This window comes from Primulina tabacum, chromosome 18 (genome assembly GCF_025594145.1).
Source record: "Primulina tabacum isolate GXHZ01 chromosome 18, ASM2559414v2, whole genome shotgun sequence".
Classification (NCBI taxonomy): domain Eukaryota; kingdom Viridiplantae; phylum Streptophyta; class Magnoliopsida; order Lamiales; family Gesneriaceae; genus Primulina; species Primulina tabacum.
This window is the reverse complement of record NC_134567.1, coordinates 22,899,920-22,925,468: the sequence shown is the minus strand read 5'-3', so window position 1 is coordinate 22,925,468 and position 25,549 is coordinate 22,899,920. Positions and strand designations below refer to the sequence as shown.

The 25,549-nt window shown below is 36.8% G+C and overlaps 1 protein-coding gene across 1 annotated transcript; it reads left to right on the top strand.

The window, feature by feature from the left end:
- The first annotated feature begins 7,291 nt into the window (after window positions 1-7,291).
- Window positions 7,292-7,706, top strand: LOC142532378 (uncharacterized). Its single transcript, XM_075638692.1, has 2 exons — window positions 7,292-7,340; window positions 7,396-7,706. Exons 1-2 carry the CDS (start codon window positions 7,292-7,294, stop codon window positions 7,704-7,706), a joined length of 360 nt encoding a protein of 119 aa, XP_075494807.1.
- Window positions 7,707-25,549: the final 17,843 nt, after the last annotated feature.

Below are 25,549 nucleotides of genomic sequence, written 5' to 3'. Positions count from 1 at the left end.
CTCGCTAAAGTTATACGCCTTCCGAACGCTATAAACATTTAACGATGTGTTCTAATGATCTATGATCCTAGTCCTCTCCCAAGTAGTAGAATTAATCAGACAACAAACAATTTATGGTCAGTAAATTACAGTGCAATAAACACAGAGAAACACAATTAAATATGCAATGGAATTCAATCATATAAAATAACCACGTCAAATCATCGTGTCCACAAAGCTACATCATTCTCTAGAATGGGAAATTAGTTCATCACGAAATCCAAGCGAAGACAAGACATATTTTCAGTTCTAGACATCACCACACAGTATAATATATAAAAAAAACGAAGGAAAAGATAACAAATCCGAAGTGTCGTCTCCGTCCCCGGATCCGTTGTTCTTCGTATTTGTGGCAGTTCTTCGCACTCTGAATCCTCGTCTCGTGTATGCGCTCTGATTTCTCGTGATTTTCTCCAAGGCGGCTAGCTTCTCTCGTATCTTTCTTCCACAAGACGGCCCCCTCCTTTCTGACCTAGCGGCGCACATTTTATAACTTTTCTGGACGCCGCGCGCGCGGTTGCGCAAGTTCTGGCGCGGCTGCGTGGCTGCTTCTGCTCACTGGCCCGTGCATGTGTGCGCGCGGTCGCGCATGAAGTCGCGCGGCCGCGCGTAAGCGTCTGGTCATTGGCCTGTATTGGTGCGCGCGCGCCTGCACGTGTCTTCAAGTTCGTCTGTGTGCGCGCGATAGCGCGTGATGTGGCGCGGCCGCGCGCACACCTCTGCCAATCACCTTGCATATCATTGCGCGCGGCTGCGCGTGATCTCGCGCTGCTGCGCGCGAGGTTCTGTCCGATAATGGTTGGTTGTGCACTTGTTTTCTTGGCTCACTTGGCTTCGTGTCCTCTTTTTCTCCATTCCTGAAAAGGCAATCAAAACAAACCAAAAACGCATAATCCTGTTCGAAACAAGCATAATTCAAAATGGATTCCAATATAAATTAAGTGCAAATCTTGCACTTATCATTCTTGCAGGCACTATCAGTGATACCTAGGGGATCATGGAGCGATGCTACTAGACGCTCTTACCATGATCCGATGGGTGCAATCAGAAGTGAGTTCTGACATTCTTGATCAAGGTGTTGATGAAAAGGATGGGGCTAACTAGGGTAAGCCCGAATAAAGGATTATGTTCTGAATCACAAAGAGTTGTGAACCCACGGCTAGCTGTATCCCTGAACCATTGAGGGTCACACAAGTACTGGTTTACTTGTTCCCGTTGAGATAATAAATTCAATGAGTTGAATTTGTAAGAAATAAGTTTGATATGATCAATCGATAAGCTTATAAATAAAGTTTATAAAAGCTTATAAAAATTTTGAGAGCATGACTGTTAAGACAGTCAAAAGGAGTACATCTGCCTTATTTAGACATTGGTGATCTCAAAATTAAAGTGTGCATCATAATAACAAACAAGTTGAATTTGTCACATCGATGATATTGGATCGTCAATCGGGATTATGATGAAATTAATGTAATGGGAGCATGGATCATGGGCTTGTAAAAGTATAAGCACATCATACTAATTTATTAAAGTTTAAATGGGCTTTAATAATTGAATTATATTTTAATTAAGTTAAATATAGCCCATTAAGTTTTTATAAAATATGGTATTGATTTAAATAATATCAAAAATTCATGATACCATAATTTAAAAACTTGCACACAAAGAAAATAATATTGGATGATTATGAGTCTGCTAATTTTGAGAGTCAAAGATTTATTGAAATCTAATTACTTAATTAATGTGATTAATTAAAGAAATGACCATTAGTTGAAATAATAGAATATGTATTGACTTGGTTGAAAAGGGAGACCACCGAAGCTTTAAAACAATGATAAGGATTTTAGAATCTCGAGTTTACTTAATTAATTAGATTATTTAAGTAAATGATGGCATAAATAAATAATAAGATTTCTTTATTCTAATGGCATATCAATGATTCGAAGATTACTTGGAATTGGAAAAGGAAATACTTTCGACTCTTCCCAATTTTTGTGTGCGCTGCTCTCGAAAATTCTTCTTTCTTTTTGCAAGAAGTTTTCGGCAATTCTAATTAATAGAATTGAATCGATTTCTTCTTCGTGTTCTATCTCTACGCAAAAGTTCTTCTAAATTTCTAGTGCAATTTAGAAAAGGAACAAATATTCCAGTCGTGGACCGGATTATGAGATCGAAGAATGTTCGTAGGGATTTACAACAAGAGCTACGTCCGCTGATACCGGAGTAGTTGGAGCCAAATGTGAATATTCACTAAAGGTATATTTTAAACATCTTATGTATGTTTAATTCACGTAAACCATACGAGTGTCCAAAAGAATTATTTTGTTTTTCAAAATAAAATAAAAATTTTAAACTTCTGCTGCGTTTGGGCACGTAGAAAACCAAGATACAACAATATCGACATGTCTTGAATTCAAGGAAAGGAGCAACTACCCAGGTTTTAGCTTTGTTTTCCCTAAAGATAATTACTTGGTATTCTTTATATATTGGCTTGCAGAAAAAAAGAAACAACAGTGAGATTGGACAAACCACAAAGTTAGAGTTTTTCCACATTATTAAAAAAAAAAAGGTGGGCAATAAGTGCAAATTAAAGTTCCAGCAGAGAGATTAAAGAAGAGATATTCAGATGATGTAGAAGCCATTCATCAAGAATATATGCGTCATGGAAAAGAGAATGAACACGAAATAAATCTACATGTTCCCTGGAAAAGTGCGCTCGTGTGCTTAAGGAAGATGATGGCGTGAGAATTGAGATGGCGCTGCCGTAGTGGTGTACCCAAACGGAGGCGACAATTGGAGGAACTGGGTGAGCAGTTGTGATCAGCAAAAAGAGGTGAAGTCGATGAACCACGAGCTCAGGCGGTGCTACTAATGGCAAGAAAGAAGTCGAGGGGGAAGCTTGTGGCAGCAGCAGCAAGGGTAAATGAACATTTATATAAACTTCGGTTTTAACATTTATATATGAAGTTAAAAATTAGTTTGAACACCCTACCACATATCATCATCCAGCTTGAAAAATGTCACGTTGGGTCTCATTGAATCAGTAAAACCCAAACAACTGAGAGTTAAAATATAGCCTACGGGTCATTTGTTGGCTCATAAATGTAAAATCCAATATTTCGGTTTTATCATGATAGTAATTGTAATTTTAGAATACTAGATTTTCTAAAGGTTGAGTGGATAATTCTATCGTGTGCAACGCACGATCAGGATAGCAGCCAACCCCTATAAATAGGAGAGCCCTGTAACTCGAAATTCACACCTCTCATTCACTCCATATTTTTCGAGTTCTCCCTCTCTAGTATTTTCGAGTTTTTGCTTTCGAAGTTCTGCCGGGTTTCGAAGAGCTGCTGCAGTCCAGATCTGGGGAAGGAAATTCGAAATTTCCAGTGCAAGAAACCCTAGCCTTTCACGTTTTTCTTCATCAAGATCTAAGGTAAGTGGGCTTGTTTTAAATGTGTAAATTTCGGTTATGCATTTCATGTGTTTTAAATTCAGCCGAGTGCATTCTTCTTCTACCATCTTCTGGTTACGATTTTTGGCATGAGTTGTGTTTTGACACTGTGAGAATTCAACTTGATATGGGTGGGAATCCCAACCATGACGTACGCTTACGTGGTGAGGGACATAACCGCTATACGGCATCGCCCCCTTAGAGGAGTAAAAATTAGGGACTGATATCAGTAAACCATTGAAAGTGGATGAATCTCAGTGTTTGGTCGATGATATGCATGTGGTTGAGTCATGTTATGAAAATTTATTGTGTTTCGAAATTTGCATGTTGTTATTGTTGTGCTCGAACGACCCCCACTTGCTGAGTATTTCCCAAAATACTCATCCCTTACTCTCCTCTCCCCAGATAAATCCGAATAACAGATCGAGGAAGAGGAATCTGAACAATTTTGGGGCTGGTGATTTTCGAGTTTAGTAGTCATGTTATTTTGAAATTGTTATCTAGTTATTTCCTTGTAAAACGTTTCCGCATTTAATTCTTTTCACTTGTAAAGACCTTGATATTTTTATGAGATTTATGAAATAAACTGGTTTTCGGTTTATAATGTGCTACGAGGCTGGTTGTTTTCGATTGTATGATTGATAAACAACGTCGATGTCGACTAACCCCGGTTTCGGGGCGTGACTATAAAATTAACTTTTAGCTCATCCAAAGTAAATAAATAAGTAAAATTTCAGCCCACAAGAAAAGTTGAACATGCGATTTTGGCCCATCGGTTTACAACCGACCACGATGGAAATGACGATCAATTACTGTGAATAATTTGAACAAAAACGAGGAGGGAACTATTTCTCTCAAATTCATGTATGCTTTGCTTTCATATTTTCACGACCAACAGCTTTTCCCATAAGTTTATAGTGTTTTAGAAACAATCCTTACACTTTGTTTGTTCATTTCTAGTCCGCAAATATGTTCAAATTCGTTCAAAATAACATAGTTAAATCTCATGCTGTTTGCGAATCAATTTCCTGTTATTTCCTTCGTTAAACTTTCGTTTTTATAGTATCTAAATAAATTCGATTAGGCTATAATTAACTGTCAATCCGAGAGCTTCACATCGTTTACATCATAAGTCATATTTTTATTTTCCGTTGTTTCAAAGTTGGTGTCGTTCGACATCTCACAAACGCTCGCACACGACAACATTTCACAGTCGTGTTTCACAAAATATCTGTCATTTTGGTTCTTTTCACATGGATGATGCTACTTTTTTTTAAATAAACATGACAAGACCTGAGTTTAGACCTAATATTTATATTATAATTCCTTTATAGACTAGGTTTTTATTGTCCAATTTTTTTTTGTACCAATCTATAAATCATCGACTATAACCTTTCAAACAAATTTATAAAGTTAAGAAACTTTTTTGGTCTAATTTATAATTTTTTTGTCCAATTTATAAACTATGTATTTCAACTCTCCAATCATAGTTATTTCCTTTTCCCGTGGCACTTTTTTCTCATGATTTTTTTCTGTACATTGTGACATATTATAATTTCATTTAAAGAAAAAAATATAATTTAATTCGTGACTCCATTTTTGCTTCTTTTCTTTATTAATATAAGATCTAAAAACTCTTTAATTTTTTGTTCTGTTATTATTTTATTTTTCTTATAATCCTCATAATTTTGTGATAAATTTATTTTAAATTTTATTTTTGAGATAGATTATGTATGTTATTGACTAAGGAAAAAATAGTGAACATTAACTTTGTAAATTTAGTTAATATTTTTGCTATATAGTTTTGAACATCATATTTTATTTGATATTTTAGTTTACTTTTTATATTTTTGTTTTTTTCTAAAAAATATTAAGTAGGAGATCTCATTTTTTAACTTCGACTCGGGACCTTAAAATTATAAGGTATTACATTGGTGAGTAAATATTTGTTAATGGAGGCTTTGTCTTCCCTAACATTTTTGTGGTTATCTGGCATGTGTCTGATGTGTTTTTTGGAGTTTTTTTTATGTGCTTGTTTTCAAATTGAAGGATTTTAATTACGTAACTTTGTAAGGTTTGTAATCAATTTTAATATTTTATAAAATCTTTAGTTTTAAAAACAATATTAGGTCAAATAATTGTATTAAACTTCACTCCTGGAATTATCTATCATGTTACTAGGTTAACAAAAAAAATTGATTAAAATTGTAAATAAGCTAAAATGATGAGTAGGTCTCTTGTGAGACGGTCTCATGAATCTTTATCTGTGAGACGAGTCAACCCTACCGATTTTTAGCATAAAAAGTAATACTTTTTCATGGATGACCCAAATAAGATATGTCTCACAAAATACGACCCATGAGACCGTCTCACACAATTTTTGCCTAAAACGATTGGCGATATAGTCAATATAGATGGTGGGAAACAAAAACAAAAGAGGACAAAAAATATACAAACGAAAACAAAAAGGAAAAAAATAAATAAATGGTAAAATCAAAAGAAAAAACAAACAAATAAAGGTCATACCAAGATACTACATTATGTACATTTTTATCTCATTCGATATTTATATCAAATTTTACAAAAGATCACATCTCGCTAATCAAACGATGTCTAAAGGTGGATATTTGTTGGATAATTAAAGTTTCGGTGGATTAACAAAATAGGAACCAAGCTGCGCTGATCGAACTTTAAATAACCAAGGGTTAAAAATCAACAAGGTTCAAGAAAGGATCTTTGGAACTTAAAGTAATTTCAGCAAGACTGCCATTTGTAAAAGGTGCTGATACAATATGGTAAAGGTTGTTGAATGTGGATTCAAAAGATAATAAAAGAAGACCCCGTCGAATCTGAAGGGAAATATTATTTGCGAATTTAATTGATATATTTCTTGACTTAAATTATTTCCTTAACAACATGCCTTCCTTGTTGCTTTGACTAAGTAAATATTTAATATGATTTTGCCTTTCTTAGATAATGAGATAATCATTTAAATATATTCGGAGATATGGTATTTGTAATAATGAATTGATGAGATATGGTAGTAGTGTTTAAAAAGAGTTTATTCCTAACAAAACTCTTATCTTTCCTTGTGAAGTAGGTTACCTTATGGAATGAAACTCCACATCTATAAATAAGATACCAAGACATCATTGAGTTGTTTTTCTTCCTCTTGGTCAATATTCACTCACGTGTGCACGTTCAGAAGTTCAGAGAAAACCTTATTCAAGAGATGTGCTGTGAAGAGTGTGACAGAGTGTTGCTGTGAATGTTGAGAATATCTGCGGACAACATCTGGGAAGAAGTTGGCCAAAGATTGCCTCTCGTGGATCTACTGTTTAGCAACACGTTTTTGCTTTCTTGTTTTGGTTTTTATTTTGGATATTCGTTTTAGAAAGCATTTTTTTTCTCAACTTGTTGAGGAAATTGATTTTTGTGAAGATCACTAGTGATAGATTTTTTTAAACGGTTAAGTTTTCTAGTGATTAATTTTTTCCCTGAGACATCGCACAAGTATTTATACTTGTGCATATTTAATCTCGTCCATCTATTTATTTAAAGTCAATTTGTGTTTTAAAATATAATATTCCGCTGCATGTTGTCCGAGATGTTGTAACATCTGGCACAACACTTAATTCTGAATAAACACAAATTTTCTGTTTTATATACTATACTGATACTTTTATTATTTTGAGCATTTGTCGGACAAAATAGTTCTTACAAGTGGTATTAGAGCCTACTCTTGATATACTAAGTGCTGATTCTGGTTTTTGTTTTGCTTGACAGTGAATAAATCAAATGGACACTTCATTTGCAAGTGCAGCACTTCGACCACCAGTCCTAGATGGTACCAATTTACAGCCTATAGAAGGTCAAAACAAGATACTACATAAAATCTATAGATGAACGGGCATGGCAGCGCGTCATCAATGGATGGACTCCACCAGTCACGTTAGATCAAGAGGGTGACAACTTGCCAAAACCTGAAACTGACTGGACTGCTGATGAAGTGCAAAATTCCAACTACAACTCAAAGGCCTTGAATGCAATATTTACATCGGTTGACATGAACATGTTCAGTTTAATCACAAACTGTACTTCTGCTAAAAGTGCATGGAATACTCTCCAAAGACACTGTGAAGGTTCTGAGAGTGTGCGACGAACCAGATTAAGGATGCTCACTTCCAAATTCGATGAGGATGGAAGAATCTGAGAACATACTCGATTACGATCGTCGCCTACGGAAAATTGCTAATGAGGCATTCTGTATTGGAGACTTTATCTCCAATGAGCGTCAAGTTAGCAAGGTTCTCCGTTCTCTGCCCGAAAGATTTAACATAAAAATTTGCGCAAATAGATGAGGCTAAGGACACTTCTCAGATGGCATTGGAAGATCTTATCAGTCCACTGCGCACTTTTGATATGAACCTGGACATGCAGAAGAAGGACAAAGGGAAGACAATTGCACTCCAAGCTTCAAATGACTCCTACAATGAACTCCTTCAAATATCTCAAGAAGTTGATGATTCTGACCTCTACGAGGATTCTATCTCCTTTATCACAAAGAAATTCGGTGATTACTTGAAAAGAATCAGAGATAAAAAGAAGGATGCACAACCATTTAAATCTCCAAGTTTTCCTGCACCTGAAAGGTCACAAAAGAACCCTGCCAAGCAACAATTTCAATCAAGGAATGAAGGCAAGGGACAATATAATTCAAAAATGTATGATTCGGTGCAGTGTAGAGAGTGCAAGGGCTTTGGACACTATGCCAATTAATGTGCTAACAGGTTGCGAAAAAACAAAGGCTACAATGTGTCTCTAAGCGATGAAGAATCCGATGTTGAGGAGAAATCCACTGATGAAGAAAATCAAACCTCTTTGACCGCATTATTGACAGAAAATCGCAGACTGCAGGTGAACCCTTTTGGTGTTGCCCTAGGTGTTGGCACACCTGGCCGCAACATCTGCAAAAATTCAGTATGTTTGAAATCCACAACTTCTGGAAATTTGAGTGGAATGATGAATCAGAAGATGATGATGAAGGAATCACTCTTGAGGGTGTGCAAAAGCTTTATGAAGAACTGTTTGAAGACTGGACCAAAAGAAACGAGTTGAACTCAAGTCTTATGAAGGAGAACGTTGAACTAAAAGCCATAGTTGCCAAACTTGAGGTAATCTTGAGTAAAAAGGATTTGGAACTTGGTAAGACCAAAGAAGAACTTCAAAAAGCAACTGAAACCTTGTCCAAGTTTAATTCAAGCACATCCAAGCTTGATTCCATACTTTTGATGGGAAGAGATGATAGAAAGGGCCTAGGTTTCAAAGACAGCGTGTTTGAAATTCGTGAATCTTCCAAGTCAACTATTTTTGTAAAAGGAAAGGCCGATACATCCACACAACCACAATCCAAGTCGCCTATCAGAAGCTCTCCACCAAAAAGACAAACTGTGACACTCATTCCTAGGAAAAGAAAACGAAGGTACGTATGCCATTACTGCTTTAAGCCTGGTCATATCAGGCCCTACTGTTTTAAACTCAGGGATGATCGTGTGAATCAAAAGTCAAGTCGGATGTTGCCCCGAATGTTGTCCAACATTACCCGCAACACCTCCCATCATCGACCTACAGTAAGACAAATTTGGGTACCAAAGGTAAAAACTCACTGTAATGTTGTCTGTACTTCGTTAAAAACTAACACTGCAGGTTATTGGTATTTTGATAGTGGAAGCTCACGCCACATGACGAGTTCAAGAGAACATCTCATCGATTATGTCGAACAAAATTGTGGTAGAGTGACCTATTGAGGGGGAGCTAAAGGAAAAATTGTGGGAAAGGGCACATTGAATGTTGAAGAACTACCAAAGCTCCACAATGTGCTTCATGTTGAAGGATTAAATTCAAATTTGATAAACATAAGTCAATTGTGTGATGATAATCTGCTTGTTAAGTTTGATAAACATACTTGTGAAGTTTTTGATGAAACTAATTTGTGCATTATGACAGGTACAAGGTCTTCGGATAATTGCTATCAAATAAGTGAAGAATCTTCATGCAAGCATGTGCAAATCACCGAACTTGACCTTTGGCATAAAAACTGGGACATGCAAATTTCAAGACCTTGAAGAACTTGAGTAAGTACGATGCAGTAAGAGGTATGCCTAATCTTTCATCTGGAATACCATATGTGTGCGGAGATTGTCAAAAAGGAAAACAGACTCGCGTGTCGCACAGAGTGTTGCCAACATCTGGGACAACATGCTGTCTGGAATTACTACATATGGATCTTATGGGTCCTATGGAAGTGGAAAGCTTCGGAGGTAAGAAATATTCCTTTGTTTGTGTTGATGATTTCTCACGATATTCATGGGTAAGTTTCATTAGGGAGAAATCGGACACTTTTGATGTGTTTAAACAATTAGTCACAAGAATCACAAATTTCCATAATTTAAAGGTGAGAAGGATCAGAACTGATCATGGTAAGGAATTTGAAAACTCATCATATTCATCATTTTGTGACAAGAAGGGGATTTCACATGAATTTTCAGCACCAAAAACCCCACAACAAAATGGCATTGCCGAATGTAAGAACAGGACTTTGCAAGAAATGACAAGGGTAATGCTGGCTTCAAAGAATATCTCGAAGCGTTTTTGGGCAGAAGCCCTTAATACAGCATGCCATATTTCGAATAGGGTCTATTTAAGAAGTTGTTCAACCATGACATCTTATGAGATCATCATGGGAAAGAAGCCTAATCTTAAATATTTTCATGTTTTTGGTTGTGTTTGTTACACTTTGAATGACAGTGATCAACTTGCAAAGTTTGATTCAAAGAGTGATAAGTGTTTGTTTTTGGATATGGCACTAATAGTCGAGCTTATCGCGTGTTTAATTTAAGGACTAGGACCATTATGGAATCCATTAATGTTGTTTTTGATGATTGTGCAGATCTCAAAAAGAAAACTGCTGAAGATGACGTTGAAGACCTTCTGGACAATCCAATTTCACTGAAAAATGCAGATGTTGCCCCAGATATTGCAACATCTAGCACAACACGTGACACTCTGAGGTCACTGAATCTGAAGAAAATCATAGCGATGATGAGGCAGTAGATGATGGACCGTGTATTCCAAGCAAAATCCAAAAGAACCATCCATCATCTCAAATCATCGGAGGAATGCGTGAGGATATCCAAACCAGGAAAAAAGATAAAGTTGACTACCGAAAAATGGTTGGACTAGTGTGCATGAGTACCATGTACTCACAGGTTAGATTTTCATGCTTTGTATCCCAAATTTAACCTAAAAATGTCGACGAAGCTTTAAAAGTTGAGTTTTGGATTAATGCTATGCATGATGAGCTTGAAGAGTTCGTTCGGAATGATGTTTGGGATTTAGTTTCACCTCCTGACCATGGCAATATAATTGGAACAAAGTGGGTTTTTAAAAATAAAACTGATGAATCAGGGAACATCATTCGAAACAAAACAAGGTTGGTTGCTCAAGGGTACACACAGGTTGAAGGGGTTGATTTTGATGAGACCTTTGCACCTGTTGCCCGCATTGAGTCAATCCGACTTTTGCTAGCTATTGAATGCTTTATGAAAATCAAACTGTTTCAAATGGATGTTAAAAGTGCATTTTTGAATGGTTTCTTGAGTGAAGAAGTACATGTTAGAAAGCCTAAATGATTCGAAGATCCACACAATTCGAATCATGTGTACAAGTTGAAAAAGGCCCTCTATCGGTTGAAGCACGACAGACTGACTGATTACCTACTTGACATTGGATTTAAACGAGGTGAGGTAGATAAAACGCTCTTTATTCAAAAATCCAAAAGTGAGATTCTTATATGTCAAATCTATGCCAATGATATCATTTTTGGCTCCTCATCCCAAAAGCATGCTAATGACTTTGTTGAATGCATGTCTACTACATTTGAAATGAGCATGGTTGGTGAATTACACTTCTTTCTTGGTATGAAAATCAAACAAATGCATGATGACATCTTCTTGTGCCAAAGTAAGTATGCTAAGAATCTAGTCAAGAAATTTGCAAATGAAAACAACAAGCACATGAAAACACCTATGAGTTCGAATGAAAAATTATCCAAAGATGTTGCGGTCGAAGATGTTGACAATACCCTTTACCGCAGCATCATAGGAAGTCTCCTTTATTTGACAGTCAGTCGTCCTGACATCATGTTTAGTGTATGCTTGTGTGATAGATATCAATCTAGTCCTAAAATTTACCACTTAAAAGCCGCAAAACGTATCCTACGATACATAGCCGGAACAATTGACTTAGGACTATGGTACACTCATGACACCAACTCAAATCTAGTAGGGTTTTCTGACGCCAATTGGGCAGGGGATTTGGATGATAGAAAAAGCACCTCTGGAGGTTGCTTTTACCTTGGAAATAACTGAATATCATGGCATAGTAGAAAACAGAACTGTGTATCTCTTTCAACTGCTGAATCCGAATATGTGGCAGCGGGAAGTGGTTGCACTCAACTCTTGTGGATGAACCAAATGATAGAAGATTATGGTCTCAAGAGTGAACCCTTAGTGGTGTACTGTGATAATTCTAGTGCAATAAACATTTCGAAAAATCCGGTGTAACACTCTCGTACTAAACACATTGACATCCGTCACCACTTTATTAGAGATTTAGTAGAGAAATGATTGATTCGGATGGAATTTGTTGATACAAATAACCAATTGGCCGACATATTCACCAAAGCATTAGACTTTGAGAGGTTCTCCAATCTTAGGAAATCTCTCAGCATGTGTTCTGTCTGATCATACATAGATGTTGTCTCAGATGTTACAATATATCGGACAACATCTAACATGCATGTGCATTTCTAGGATTTAGACATACTGCATTTTCATGCATTCTGTGATATGATGTGTTGGAATGATGTTGCTTAATCTTCTGTTACACTTACAATTCTTTATTCTATCTTCATTAACACACTTGGATATGGTTAACAACCTGATTAAATCACAAAGTAGTTGAAAAATGTTCATATCATCCATGACATTGTCCCATACAAAAAGTGACTTGAAAAGATCGAGTAAAAAGCAAAATCAATCATGAATGTGCTCTGTATCAGAAGAAAAGATGGAAAAAGCTATCTAAAAGAGTCCAATGAAGATTGTGCTTTTAGTGTGGGAGCTCCCTCTTCTGAATTCAATACAGAAAAGCAAATAGAAGAAAATGGAGTTCTTCTAGTGTGGGAGCTACCACTTCTATGGTCAGAAAAATAATAAATCTCTAAGTGTTCAGTAAAATCAAAATTGTTTTCTGGAATTGGACGTGTTGTCAGAAGATGCTGCCAACATTTGTGACAACACCTCATCTGTAAACATATCTCATACTTGTTTCATGTTTCTATTTCTATTACATTTTGTTATTAGGCATAAATAGGTCATGCATAAACATATCATCGTGAATATTGCTGTGCCACATGGATATGCGTATGTCGACAAAGAGAAATTCGGTGAAAATCCAGTCTTTGAAAAATCTCTCATTTATGTGGTCATTGATGTCTAGTGGAGGAATTGCGATGTGGGGTTATTTTTGGACATTTTGAAACTATATTGTACACAAATCATCCCAGTAATTACCTAAATGGGTCAACGGTTCAATTTCAGCGTTTCATTTTCTAACCGTTAGACTTAGGCTGGTTACAAATTTTTTTTACCGTTGTGGGGATTGTGCATTATTACTGTTTAATTTATACTCATTTATCTCACAATTCCGATCATCGGCATTTCATTTAAATTCCTTGAAAACCCTAGCACTGTTCATCGCCTCATCTGTTCTCTGATATTTCTCTCCGTTTTTTTAAATCGTGCTATTCTCTCTAAAATTCACGTAATTCACTCTCTAAAATGGCAGGAAAAGGTTTTGATTCCCATGATATCCGAAGCGAAATAGGCCATGCAGAGGATGTTCCCTCGCCTCCCGCAACATCTGCAACAACACTCCCTTTTCAAAACTTGCAGATTATTCCTGCTGTGCTAATGCCCGAACCTCTGGAAGTCATTGCCCCCGGTGAGCCTGGAAATGCACTGGATATTGATAACCCACCAATCATCAAGGTTTTCGATCCACCCCCTCTTCCTAGAAGACGATCCAAAAGACAGGCAGGATATAATCCTGATCTTACACCTGGGAAGCGTTTCCGTTACAAGGGCCAGCCTTCCACTCGGTCGTCACTAATTGATCCTAATAGCACCTCGGGGGATGACTCAGACGATGCGGATTTTGAGCTGGTTCCTCGCAAACGGCCCGTCCCTGTTGTTACTGCTACTATTGGTAAGACCACAGTTTCTTCTTCTGCTAATGTACCCATCACTCCACAGGAAACACATACTGCATCTCAAGCCGATGAAGATGAGGTCTCCCTGGCCCAATTTATGGCCACACTGAAAAAAACAAGAAATTTTCTCGGCCCAAGCCTCGCAGTCCTCCACCTACTTCCAGTAATGACGAGATCAAAGACGCCTCGACAAGCCTCTCTGCTAGTACTGAATGTGGTGGCCCCTCTCACCATACTGATGATTCACTTGATGAGGCTGCCTCATCTGCCCCTAATGTTTCTGCAAAGTCCTCTGCTGATGAAGATGTTGCGGAAGATGTTGCCAACAGTGTGGACAACACATATGGTTCTGAGTATGATCTCACTACTGCTTTCTCGAACAAATTCTACACTGTGCAAGCCTCTGATCAATGGAATCTATATGCACATCGCTTATTTTTGGAGGAAAAGAATATTGATGAGGCTGTCTTCGAAAGACAAAATTTACTCGCCTTTCTGAAGCACTGCCATCTTCTTCCCACTGTATCAGCGGTACCACCGTTTTCCCGACTGTCTGTGTTAGAATTCTATGCCAACCTGTCCCTGAGCATTGGTGATGAATGCTCTACCAAGTATGGGAAAGTATTTGTCCGAAACATGATCTATGAGTTCACCCCTACTGTCATCAATCAGTTCTACCAGACCCCACCATTGGACATTGATGGTCTTGCCCCTGACATTGATCTGGCTACCTCAACCCTCACTGGAGGCGTTATTACTCATTTCCCAGTCCATCCACAGAAGCTTTCAGCTGCCAATCTGACATCATTTTATTCCATTCTTCACAAGCTGGCCATCCGCAACTGGACCCCTTCTACAAACACCACCACCGTCACCAGGCATCAAACTCTGGTTCTGTATTCCATCGGGCAAGATGGAGTGTTTGATTTTGGACAACTGGTGTTCAACACAGTGCTTCAATATGCTGCGGGTGGTCTGCGATCTTCGAAGCTCCCATTTCCTAGTCTGATCTATGGGCTTCTTGTCTCCCAAGGTTTTGTTAGAGATGTCAGAGAACGCCTGTCTGACCTTGGTGAACCATTCAAGATCGCTCCTGCATTCTTCAAGGGGAATAGGAAGGTTGATCTTCCTTGGTCTGCCTCTTGTAATCCTTCAGCAGCCACTACTGCACCGCAAAGTCCTCATGCTCATCCACTGCCCACTGATTACATCATGATCTCTGTCTTCGACGTAAATGAACACATTGCTCATGCTATGACGAAGGTGGAGCAAGCCAAGGCTGCTATTGATCATGCTATGCAAACGGTTGAACAGGCCAAGTCTGACATTGCCTACTATGAAGCTGTGGCGCGAAATTTTCGGATCTTTTTGGAAGTAGCGGTCTTTCCAGGATAAAAAGGGGGGAGATGGAGATGATCAAACCGTAGTTGGTCCGTCAGGGACCAAGGATGATGATGATGGAAATGCGGAAAATTAAGTGGTCTGTTTTGGTTGGTTTGGTTGAGAGGTTATCTTAATTTTGGTTTGCCTAAGAATTTAGTTTTCTTTTGTTGTTTCTGTTTTGCTAATATTTCTGCTTATGTGTTGCTTCTGCGCCTGATGTATTTGAATAGTAAACTGCTAATGGAATCGAGCCGATGTTGTCTTAAGTGTTGCCAACATTTCTAACAACACTCGTGCTAACCTTATTTTATTCAGGGGGAGAAAATGTCTCTAACTCAAGGGAAGTTAATTTGAGATAATCCAGGATAAATGGGTTTGATCTCATTTTGTCCAAGAAATGCAAAAAGGGGGAGATTGAAGGGAAATATTATTTCCGAATTTAATTGATATTTTTCTTGACTTAAATTATTTCCTTAACAACATGCATTCCTTGTTGCCTTGACTAAGTAAATATTTAATATGATTTTGCTTTTCTTAGATAATGAGATAATCATTTAAATATATTCGGAGATATGGTATTTGTGATAATGAATTGATGAGATATGATAGTAGTGTTTAAAAAGAGTTTATTCCTAACAAAACTCTTATCTTTCCTTGTGAAGTAGGTTACCTTATGGAATGAAACTCCACATCTATAAATAAGAGACCAAGACATCATTGAGTTGCTTTTCTTCCTCTTGGTCAATATTCACTCACATGTGCACGTTCAGAAGTTCAGAGAAAACTTTATTCAAGAGACGTGCTGTGAAGAGTGTGACAGAGTGTTGTTATGAATGTTGAGAATATCTGCGGACAACATCTGGGAAGAAGTTGGCCAAAGATTGCCTCTCGTGGATCTACTGTTTAGCAACACGTTTTTGCTTTCTTGTTTTGGTTTTTATTTTGGATATTCGTTTTAGAAAGCATTTTTTTTCTCAACTTGTTGAGGAAATTGATTTTTGTGAAGATCACTAGTGATAGATTTTTGTAAACGGTTAAGTTTTCTAGTGATTAATTTTTTCCCTGAGGCATCGCACAAGTATTTATACTTGTGCATATTTAATCTCGTCCATCTATTTATTTAAAGTCAATTTGTGTTTTAAAATATAATATTCCGCTGCATGTTGTCCGAGATGTTGTAACATCTGGCACAACACTTAATTCTGATTAAACACAAATTTTCTATTTTATATCCTATATTGATACTTTTATTATTTTGAGCATGTCGGACAAAATAGTTCTTAGAGAATCCACAAGCCAACGAGACTCAGCAAAGTTTATCCGCAGACTAAATGTAACTAGATGTTTTTTTAATGGTGATCTAGAATGGAAACAGTAAATATACTGGTGATGGTTCCGTTGACATTAATGGGAAACTTGTACTCAAGAGCAACTCTGGCAACTGGAAAGCATGCCCTTTTATTCTAGGTATTTATTTTATAATCTGCTCATTCTTTGTTTTTCTTTCAATTATATATCTGACATTTTAGATTGCTGACAGGGACTGAATGTTGTGAGCTTTTGGCTTACTATGAGATTGCTGCTAATCTTGCTATTTATCTCACGAAAAAATTATATGCATGAAGGGAGCGTGTCAGCTGCTAGAAATGTGACAACCTGGCAAGGCACTTGCTACCCCCCCCCCCCCCCCCCCCCCCCCCGACACCTTATTGTCCTGGCTGATGCATTCTGGGGAAGATATCGGACAGGTCAATTTTCTTTTCTCTTTTGGCTGTATATAGATTAGGTAGTGCATTGTGGTTCTATCCTTTCATTTGACGTGTGTTAACATAGTTTCTCGTCTCTCACCTTCTGCTCTATAGTTGTTCATCATCTGTCGTCCAAGTTTGAATGTTACACATAAATAAACTCACTTTCCAATTAATTCCAGTCTCCTGGTTCACCCTTTATCATGAGAAAGTTAGGAACGAGAAATCTGACAGCATGCAGATCATATTACAATTAAATTTATCTGAATCACAACAGATATTGCAATCTTCTTAATATCCTGATTAACTTTGGTTTTCTAAATTTTCTATTCTCGGGTTTAATATTTAAAAACGATTCTTTACTTCCACTCAATTTGTTCTCCAACTTTAGCACCTGCGAGGTAATTTAGATTTTAGAATCTTTGAGCAACTTGCAGCTTCTTGTTTTTTTCAGCTCAATGGTACATGTTACATTCCATGGGGCTTGACTTCACTCTGTAAATTAATGTAGGTGACGTGTAGATTGACTCTCTCTGCAACTGTTCCTCCTTTTATGCCTCCTGACGATATATGCCCTTCTGCTTCACCCGCTATATTTTTCTTTGGACTATATGTTGTTAGAGTAGATGTCCTACAAGTCAACGGTTGGCTAGGAAATTTATTGACTCAAGTGTAATAAAGAATCTTTATTTTAATTTAATTAAACTTTTTATGGTTTCATTTTGTTTTAACTGTATACGCATGCAATTAGCATAGATAAATTCCTTGATTATACTTTAAAACAAATGAATCGTAATTCGATGTTGAAACTCATTTGTAAACACTGTATAACCTAAATTCATTCCTAGTCGATTCAGCTACCTAAAACGTGGATAAAGGTCGCTTGAGCTCGAGACTAGCATCTGTGATGTTGTGTACCGCGTTTCTTGGTAAGGACATAGAGTTGTCCAAACATGCAGATGGGTAGTCATATGATGATTATATCGAACCACCCTCCTCGGACTTTCCAAGTGGTTACCATTCATTGAGAGGATAAGTTCGTGGTTGTGATTGTACACCATTAGTCCTTACGATCCGGACAACACTGAGGCTATATATGCTAGGACTATGCTTTGACTCGTTTACCGACTCCAGGAGGGTCATCAGGTAGCGAGATTGGGTACAGTTGTGACACATGTAGGATCCAGTGCATTGTAGTCGTGAATTCACCGCTCACCTACGGGTGTGGATATCCTATGTGATCTGACGAAATAATGAGTGCATGGAATCTCTGGCCAGAGTATGAAATGTACATTAGAGAAGGAGTTCTCTAGTTGTACATGCGATGCCACTATTTATTCTCAAAAATGTGTCACAAAGTTATCGAATTATTATGCAACCCTCGATGAACCAATGGTTGTAGATTCGATCGAGATATATGAGATGAAGGGACCGTGCTGTACGTTAATCATAATCGACTGGTTCTTGCAGACACTATCAGTGATACCAAGGAAATCATGAGGCGATACTACTAGACGCTCATACTATGATTCGATGGGTTTATCATAAATATGATTTCTGACATTCTCATGATCAATAGTTGATAGATAGACTGAGGCAAATTAGGATAAACCCGAATAAAGGATTATGTCCTGAATCACAAAGAGTTGTAAACTCACGGCTAGCTATATCCCTGAATCTTTGAGTGTCACACAAGCACTGGTTTACTTGTTCCCGTTGAGATAATGAATTCAATTAGTTGAATTTATAAGAAATAAGTTTGATATTATCAATCGATAAGCTTATAAATAAAGTTTATAAAAGCTTATAGAAATTTTGTGAACATGACTGCTCAAGACAATCAAAGGAGTACACCTGTCTTATTTGGACATTGGTGATCTCGAAATTACAGTGTGCATCATAATAAAAAATAAGTCAAAATTGTCACATCGATGATGTTGGATCGTCGATCGAGATTATGATGAGATTAATGTAACGAGAGCATTGAACTTGGGCTTGTAAGAGTAGTATAAGTCATCATGCTAATTTATTAAAGTTTAAATGGGCTTTAATGATTAAATTATATTTTAATTGAGTTAAAATATAGCTCATTAAGTTTTTATTAAATATGGTATTGATTTATGTAATATGAAAATATTCATGATACTATAATTTTGAAACTTGCACACAAAACAAAATAATTTTGATACATGATATTCTTAAAAATATATGCATTAATCGAGATTTGCCATGATATGAGATGCATTTAGAATCCTTAATTAAATTAATTAATTAGATTAATTAATTAAATTAAGGATTAGAAATAAATAATGTTATTTAGAAAAGGGCATCCGAAAGTTTGAAAATCGAGATTGGCAAAAGTTGGCATGCAATTTTAGAATCTTTAATTACCTTAATTAATGAGATTAATTAAGTAAATATAAGATTAGAAAATATAATAATGATTTGTTATTATAATGCATGTAATTTTTCGGTGGAAAGGATATATACATTAGAAGTGCATGCATTTGAGAGATTCGGTTTTTGATAAAGAAAAAAAATATTCAGCTCTCGAAATCCCCTTTTCTGTTGCAAGAAAATTTCGGCTTGGGTCGATTTTTCGTGTTCTATCTCTACGTAAAATATCTTCTAATTTTCTAGTGCAACTTAGAAGATAAATAAATATTCTGGTCGTGGACCAGATTAATAGATCGAAGAAAGTTCGTAGAGAAATTCAACAAGAGCTATATCCGCCAATACTGGAATAGTTGGAGGCGTGTGAATTAATTCAGTAAAGGTATATTACTAAACATTATTTGTATGTTTATTTTATTTAAACCATACGAGTGTCCAAAATATATCTTGAATGTCAAAATCTAAAATTTTTTAAAACTTCCGCTGTATTTTGTGCACGAGAAACGGAGATCCAATAGTGGTATCAGATCCAAGTTCTCTATATTGTATGATGTTAAATCATATTGAATATATTATTTCTAACCACACAAGAAAATTTTTCAGAAAATTCAAACATCATTAAAAAATTTATTTTTCCAGAAATAAAAAAAAAATTATTTTCGGATATGCCCTGAACTGTTCCGGGCAGACCGCGTGCAGGAGCTGGGCGGAGCATCCGCGCAGTGTGCGCACGGTCTGCGCACAACGTGCGCGCGGCCCGCCCGCCGCAAGCGCACGGCTGTGCGCGCAGGGCGCGCCCAGCGTCCTTGCGACTGCTCGAAACGTTCAGGCAGTGCACGGGCAGCGCGGGCGACTGCCCGAGAACGTCTCCGACACTGTGCTGATTATTGATCCTGAATTGTTTAGGCCTAGGGTGAGATTTTCTGAATTTTCAAAACTTTGAATTAAATTGATATTTTATGAAAATTAGTTCAATTTATCTTTTGAAAAATTAATTTTTGGAAAATTAATAATTTTATTGTAAAATAAATAATTAGAATATGATTTTAATTATTTATTGTAAAAATGAATTTTTACAAGAAATCAATTATTATTAAATTAATTGGAAATTAAATAAAGATTTTTGTTTAATTTATTAAATTCTTTAATAATATTGGTGGTTATAATAAAGTTATTAGATGCATGATTTATCAATTAATTAAATTTGTTTAATTAAATTGATGTTAATATTTGATATTAAATGAATGAAGAATGATCGAGAGCCTTGACCAATGTGTTAGGTGTATGTTAGGATATTTTACTGTTTTATTCATTTTGTTATTATTTTATATTATTAAAATGGGCCTGGTTTATGGCTCATTCCCACCTCATGAGATGTATCCCTTATGTGCCATGACTATTTAAATATAATTATTAAAAATAGTAGGAGATCAAGACTGGAAGATGGTGGGCCCGATGCACAAGATGGAGACGTGTAAAATATTGGAAGCACTTGTAATAGTTGCATTTGCATCCCTGCATTCACCTAGGTTTTGGACCTGGATCCATGTCTGGCTCACATGGATCTAATAGTGTTAGTGATCGATCATCCTTATTTATTGTTGAATGTCATATTATGATATATGTGATATATAGTAGTATGCATGTATGTATATTATTAAATATTATAGTTGCACGAATCCGGCAAACATACAAACTCGTGGCACGCGATTTTAAATTAAAATACTTAGACAATTTTGAAATTAAAATCCCTCATTTTGAATAAGAATCAAAACATATATCAAACCGAAAAAATAAAAATTAAAAGAGTTTAATTTATTATTGCCTTCCATCAACCGTGGTTTCATGTTGATCGTTACCCGCGGACAGTGTCTGGCTCATATTATTGGGGAGGCCTGGACGCCGGAAAGTTGTGACTTCCACTGGACATATGATGTGAATTGAGTGGAACTCTCATGACTTCGGCTCATATTATTGGAGGAACTCATTGCGACCGTCCACTACAATTCAATATTGATGGGTGGGTTTGACACGTGAAAATAAACGGCATCATATTATTGGGTCCGCAGAGGTTGCATAGGGATGCAATTGGATTCTACCTTTTAGAAATTATAATTGGCTGATATTATTTGGAATTATAATTGTCTAATTGGGCTCTACGTGTCCACTAAGGAAATACAATTTCTCTTTTTCATCAGAGGGTGGTGAAAATGTCAAAAATAGTGGAAGAGAAATTTATAAAATGAAATCCATATTTTATATCTTCGAATTATTTTAAAATAATCATTAACCATTATTCTGTTTCCATATCAATATATTTTCGATTTCGTCACATAATCCATTTATGTTATTAACAAGCTACCGAATCTAATTTTCAAGACTGGTTGGGAAATTGTTCTGAATTCGGAGGAAGTTGCATACACACTAATGTCAGTCCTGCTGAACTGACAAAGCTTGCAAGATGGTAGGACCATAGTATTCAAGCTAAAGTGTAACATGCTCGCTTCTATGTCAAATTAACGGTAGGGACAGTTTGAGGAAATGATGAATGTTTTTGACATTCGAATGCATGTGCAAGAGTTGCATGGTGCATGAAACTCATAAAATGATGCGCACCACTTTCAAGGAGCTCATGACTACACGCATGCAAGATGGGGTTTTGGCCCATGAGCGTGGTGTACATATGACTAGGTTTATTGAGAATGTTGTGGGCCTGTAATATTTGATTCCTAAGAGTTACATGATGACATCAAATTGTTGTCTTTCTGTTCCTCATTTGACGGGGTTATGGTGAACAGCCTTGAAGAGTTAGTCAATATGCTTATGACTTATGAGATCAGCATAAAACAGAAAAATGCTGTTTTTCTAATTGGCATCTCGTCAGGACGAAAAACGGCCCACAAGGTAAGAGAAAGAAATGTTCTGTCCCTCACAAGAAAAACAAACCCGATAAGAGGCAAATTTTGAAGGACACTTAAAGAGCCTACAAAGCCCGATAAGTCAGAACATATTTATTTCATTGCAAGAAGACCTGACATAATAAATTATATGCGCCAGAAATGTTCTAGAAATGAAAAATGAATGTCCAAAGTAAACAGAATTTCAACAACAAACAAAAGAAAGTTAGATGATCCGAATTTTGCACAAATATGGCACGCTAGACTATGTCACATTTTCCAAAGAAGGATGCACAAACTAGTGGGAGAAGGCATGTTTGACTTGTCAAACATAAATTCTCTACCTACTTGTAAGTCATGTCTAAAAGAAAAAATGACCAAGACTTCATTCAATGGAAACGTAGAACGTGCGTATGGTCTACTGGATTTGATTCACACAGACGTTTGTGGCCCACTAAGTTTTAGCACAAAATATGGGCAATCCTACTTCATTACCTTTATTGATGACCATTTGATGTATTGGTATGTTTATTTGATGAAACACAAATCTGAATCATTTGAAAGGTTCAAAGAATTCAGATCTGAATTAGAAAAACATCTAGAAATGAGTATTAAGACACTTCGATCTGATCGAGGTGGAGAATACTTGAGTGCTGAATTTTTAGGTTATCTAAAAGAGAATGCGATTCTCTCATAGTGGACTCCACTAGCAACACCACAATTGAATGGTGTTTCTTAACGTTGTAATCGAACCTTGATGGACATGGTTGATCCATGATGGGATTCACCGAATTGCCTAAATCGTTTTCAGGCTTTGCGCTTGAAACTACGACAATGTTGTTGAATAATGTTCATACTAAAGCAGTGGATAAAATACCATATAAGATATGGATGGTAAAAACTCCCAAATATTCTTATTTGAGAATATAGGGATGTCTTGCTTATTTGAAGCAGACAGTGGGAGACAAATTGGATAGTAGATCCACTTTGTGCTACTTTGTAGGATATCCAAAGAATTATGTTGGATATTATTTCTATCGTCCCAATGAAGCAAAAATATTTGTTTCAAGAAATGCCACCTTTTTTGAAAAAGAAATTTCTATTAGATAGAAAAACGCAAGATGATAGAACTTGAAGAAATTCAAGATACTCCTTCAACTGTAGAAGTTGACCTAATCCCCAACAACCAGTAGTTGAAGTACTCGCTCCTAGAAGGTCTGATAGGGTTGTCAGACCACTGCAAGATATACGCTTCTTCATGAACAAGGCCATGATGAGCCTTGTGTTGGATGTGATCTAATGAACTTTAAAGAAGCAATATCTGATACTGATTCATCCAAATGGCTTGAAGCCATGCAGTCTGAAATGAACTCTATGTATTCAAACCAAGTATGGACATTAGTGGATCCACCTGAGGGAATCATTCCCATAGGATGCAGATGGATCTATAAAAGAAAGCTTGGGGCGGATGGGAAGGTATTGACCTTCAAGGCAAGACTGGTTGAAAATGTTATACTCAAAGGCAAGGAATTGACTATGAGAAAATTTTTTCACCAGTTGCTATGTTTAAGTCCATTAGAATACTACTAGCCATAGCAGCATGGTATGACTATGAGATATGGCAAATGGATTGCATTCCTCAATGGAGACATTAACGAATAAATTTATATGTCTCAACCTGGGGGATACACATCAGTAGGAAATGAGCATAAGGTATAAAAACTTCATAGATCAATATATGATCTCAAGCAGGCGTCCAGAAGTTGGAACCTCAGATTTGATAACATTATCAAGGAATTTGGTTTTGCCAAGAATCCTGAGGAACCATGCGTGTACAAGAAAGTTAATGGGAGTGCAGTGACATTCCTGGTACTTTATGTTGATGATATACTGCTCATTGAGAATAATATAGGATTACTGCAATCAACTAAAGTAGGGTTAGCAAGTAAATTCTCCATGAAAGACATGGGTGAAGCATCCTATGTATTGGAGATACAAATCTATAGAGAGAGATCATAGAGGATGCTGGGGCTCACCCAAGCCACTTATATCGATACCATTCTGAAGTGATTCTCTATAAAAGAGTCCAAGAGAGGATACATACCAATGTGTCATGGTGTTACTCTATCTAAAGCTATGTGTCCCAAAACTGATGAAGAGATAAAGATGATGACACGTATTCCATATGCATCAGCCACTGTTAGTATCATGTCTGGTATGATATCGACACATCCTGATGTTGCTTACGCTCTGAGTGTTACAAGCAAATATCAGGCGAACCCTGGTCCAATGCATTGGAAGGCCGTGAAAGATATTCTTAAGTACTTGAGAAGGACTAAGAACTTGTTTATGGTCTAAGGGGTAGAGAATTGAAATTGGAACACTACACTGATTCTAACTTCCAAAGTGACGTAGGTGAATCGAAATCGACATTTGATTTTGTACTCATGCTGAAGATGCGGCTGTCTCTTGGAAAAGTTCCAAGTAAGACACCGTTTCGGATTCCACCACTGAAGCTGAATACATTGTTGTATCTGCTGCAGCCAAAGAGGAAGTTTGGATGAGGAATTTTGTCCAAGAGTTAGGCGTTATTCCTAATAGAGTTGATCCAGTCCCGGTTTACTGTGACAACATTGGTATCGTTGCGCAAGCAAAGAAACCAAGGTCTCATCAGCAATCCAAACATGTACTGAGGAAGTTCCACATCATCCGGGAGATTGTGGGAAGAGGAGATATATCAGTCGAAAGAGTCCCCTCTGCAGATAATGTTGCCGATCCACTTACAAAGCCCTTCCCAGGAGCATTGTTTGAGAAGCATCGCGAAGCAATGTGATTAAAGTTATGGGTAGTTGGCTCTAGGGCAAATGGGAGATTGTTAGAGTAGATGCCCTGCAAGCCAACGGTTGGCTAGGGAATTTATTGACTCAAGTGTAATAAATAATATTTATTTTAATAAAATTAAACTTTTTATGGTTTCATTTTGCTTTAACTGTATACCCATGCAATCAGCATAGATAAAGTCCTTGATTATGCTTTAAAACAAATGAATCGTAATTCGATGTTGAAACTCATTTGTAAACAATGTATAATCTAAATTCGTTCCTAGTCGATTCAGCCGCCTTAAACATGGATAAAAGTTGCTTGAGCTCGACTAACATATGTGATGTTGTGTACCGCGTTTCTTGGTAAGGGCATAGAGATGTCCAAAAATACAGATGGGTAGTCATATGATGATTATACCGAACCACCCTCCCTCGGACTTTCGAAGTGGTTATCATTCATCGAGAGGATAAGTCTGTGG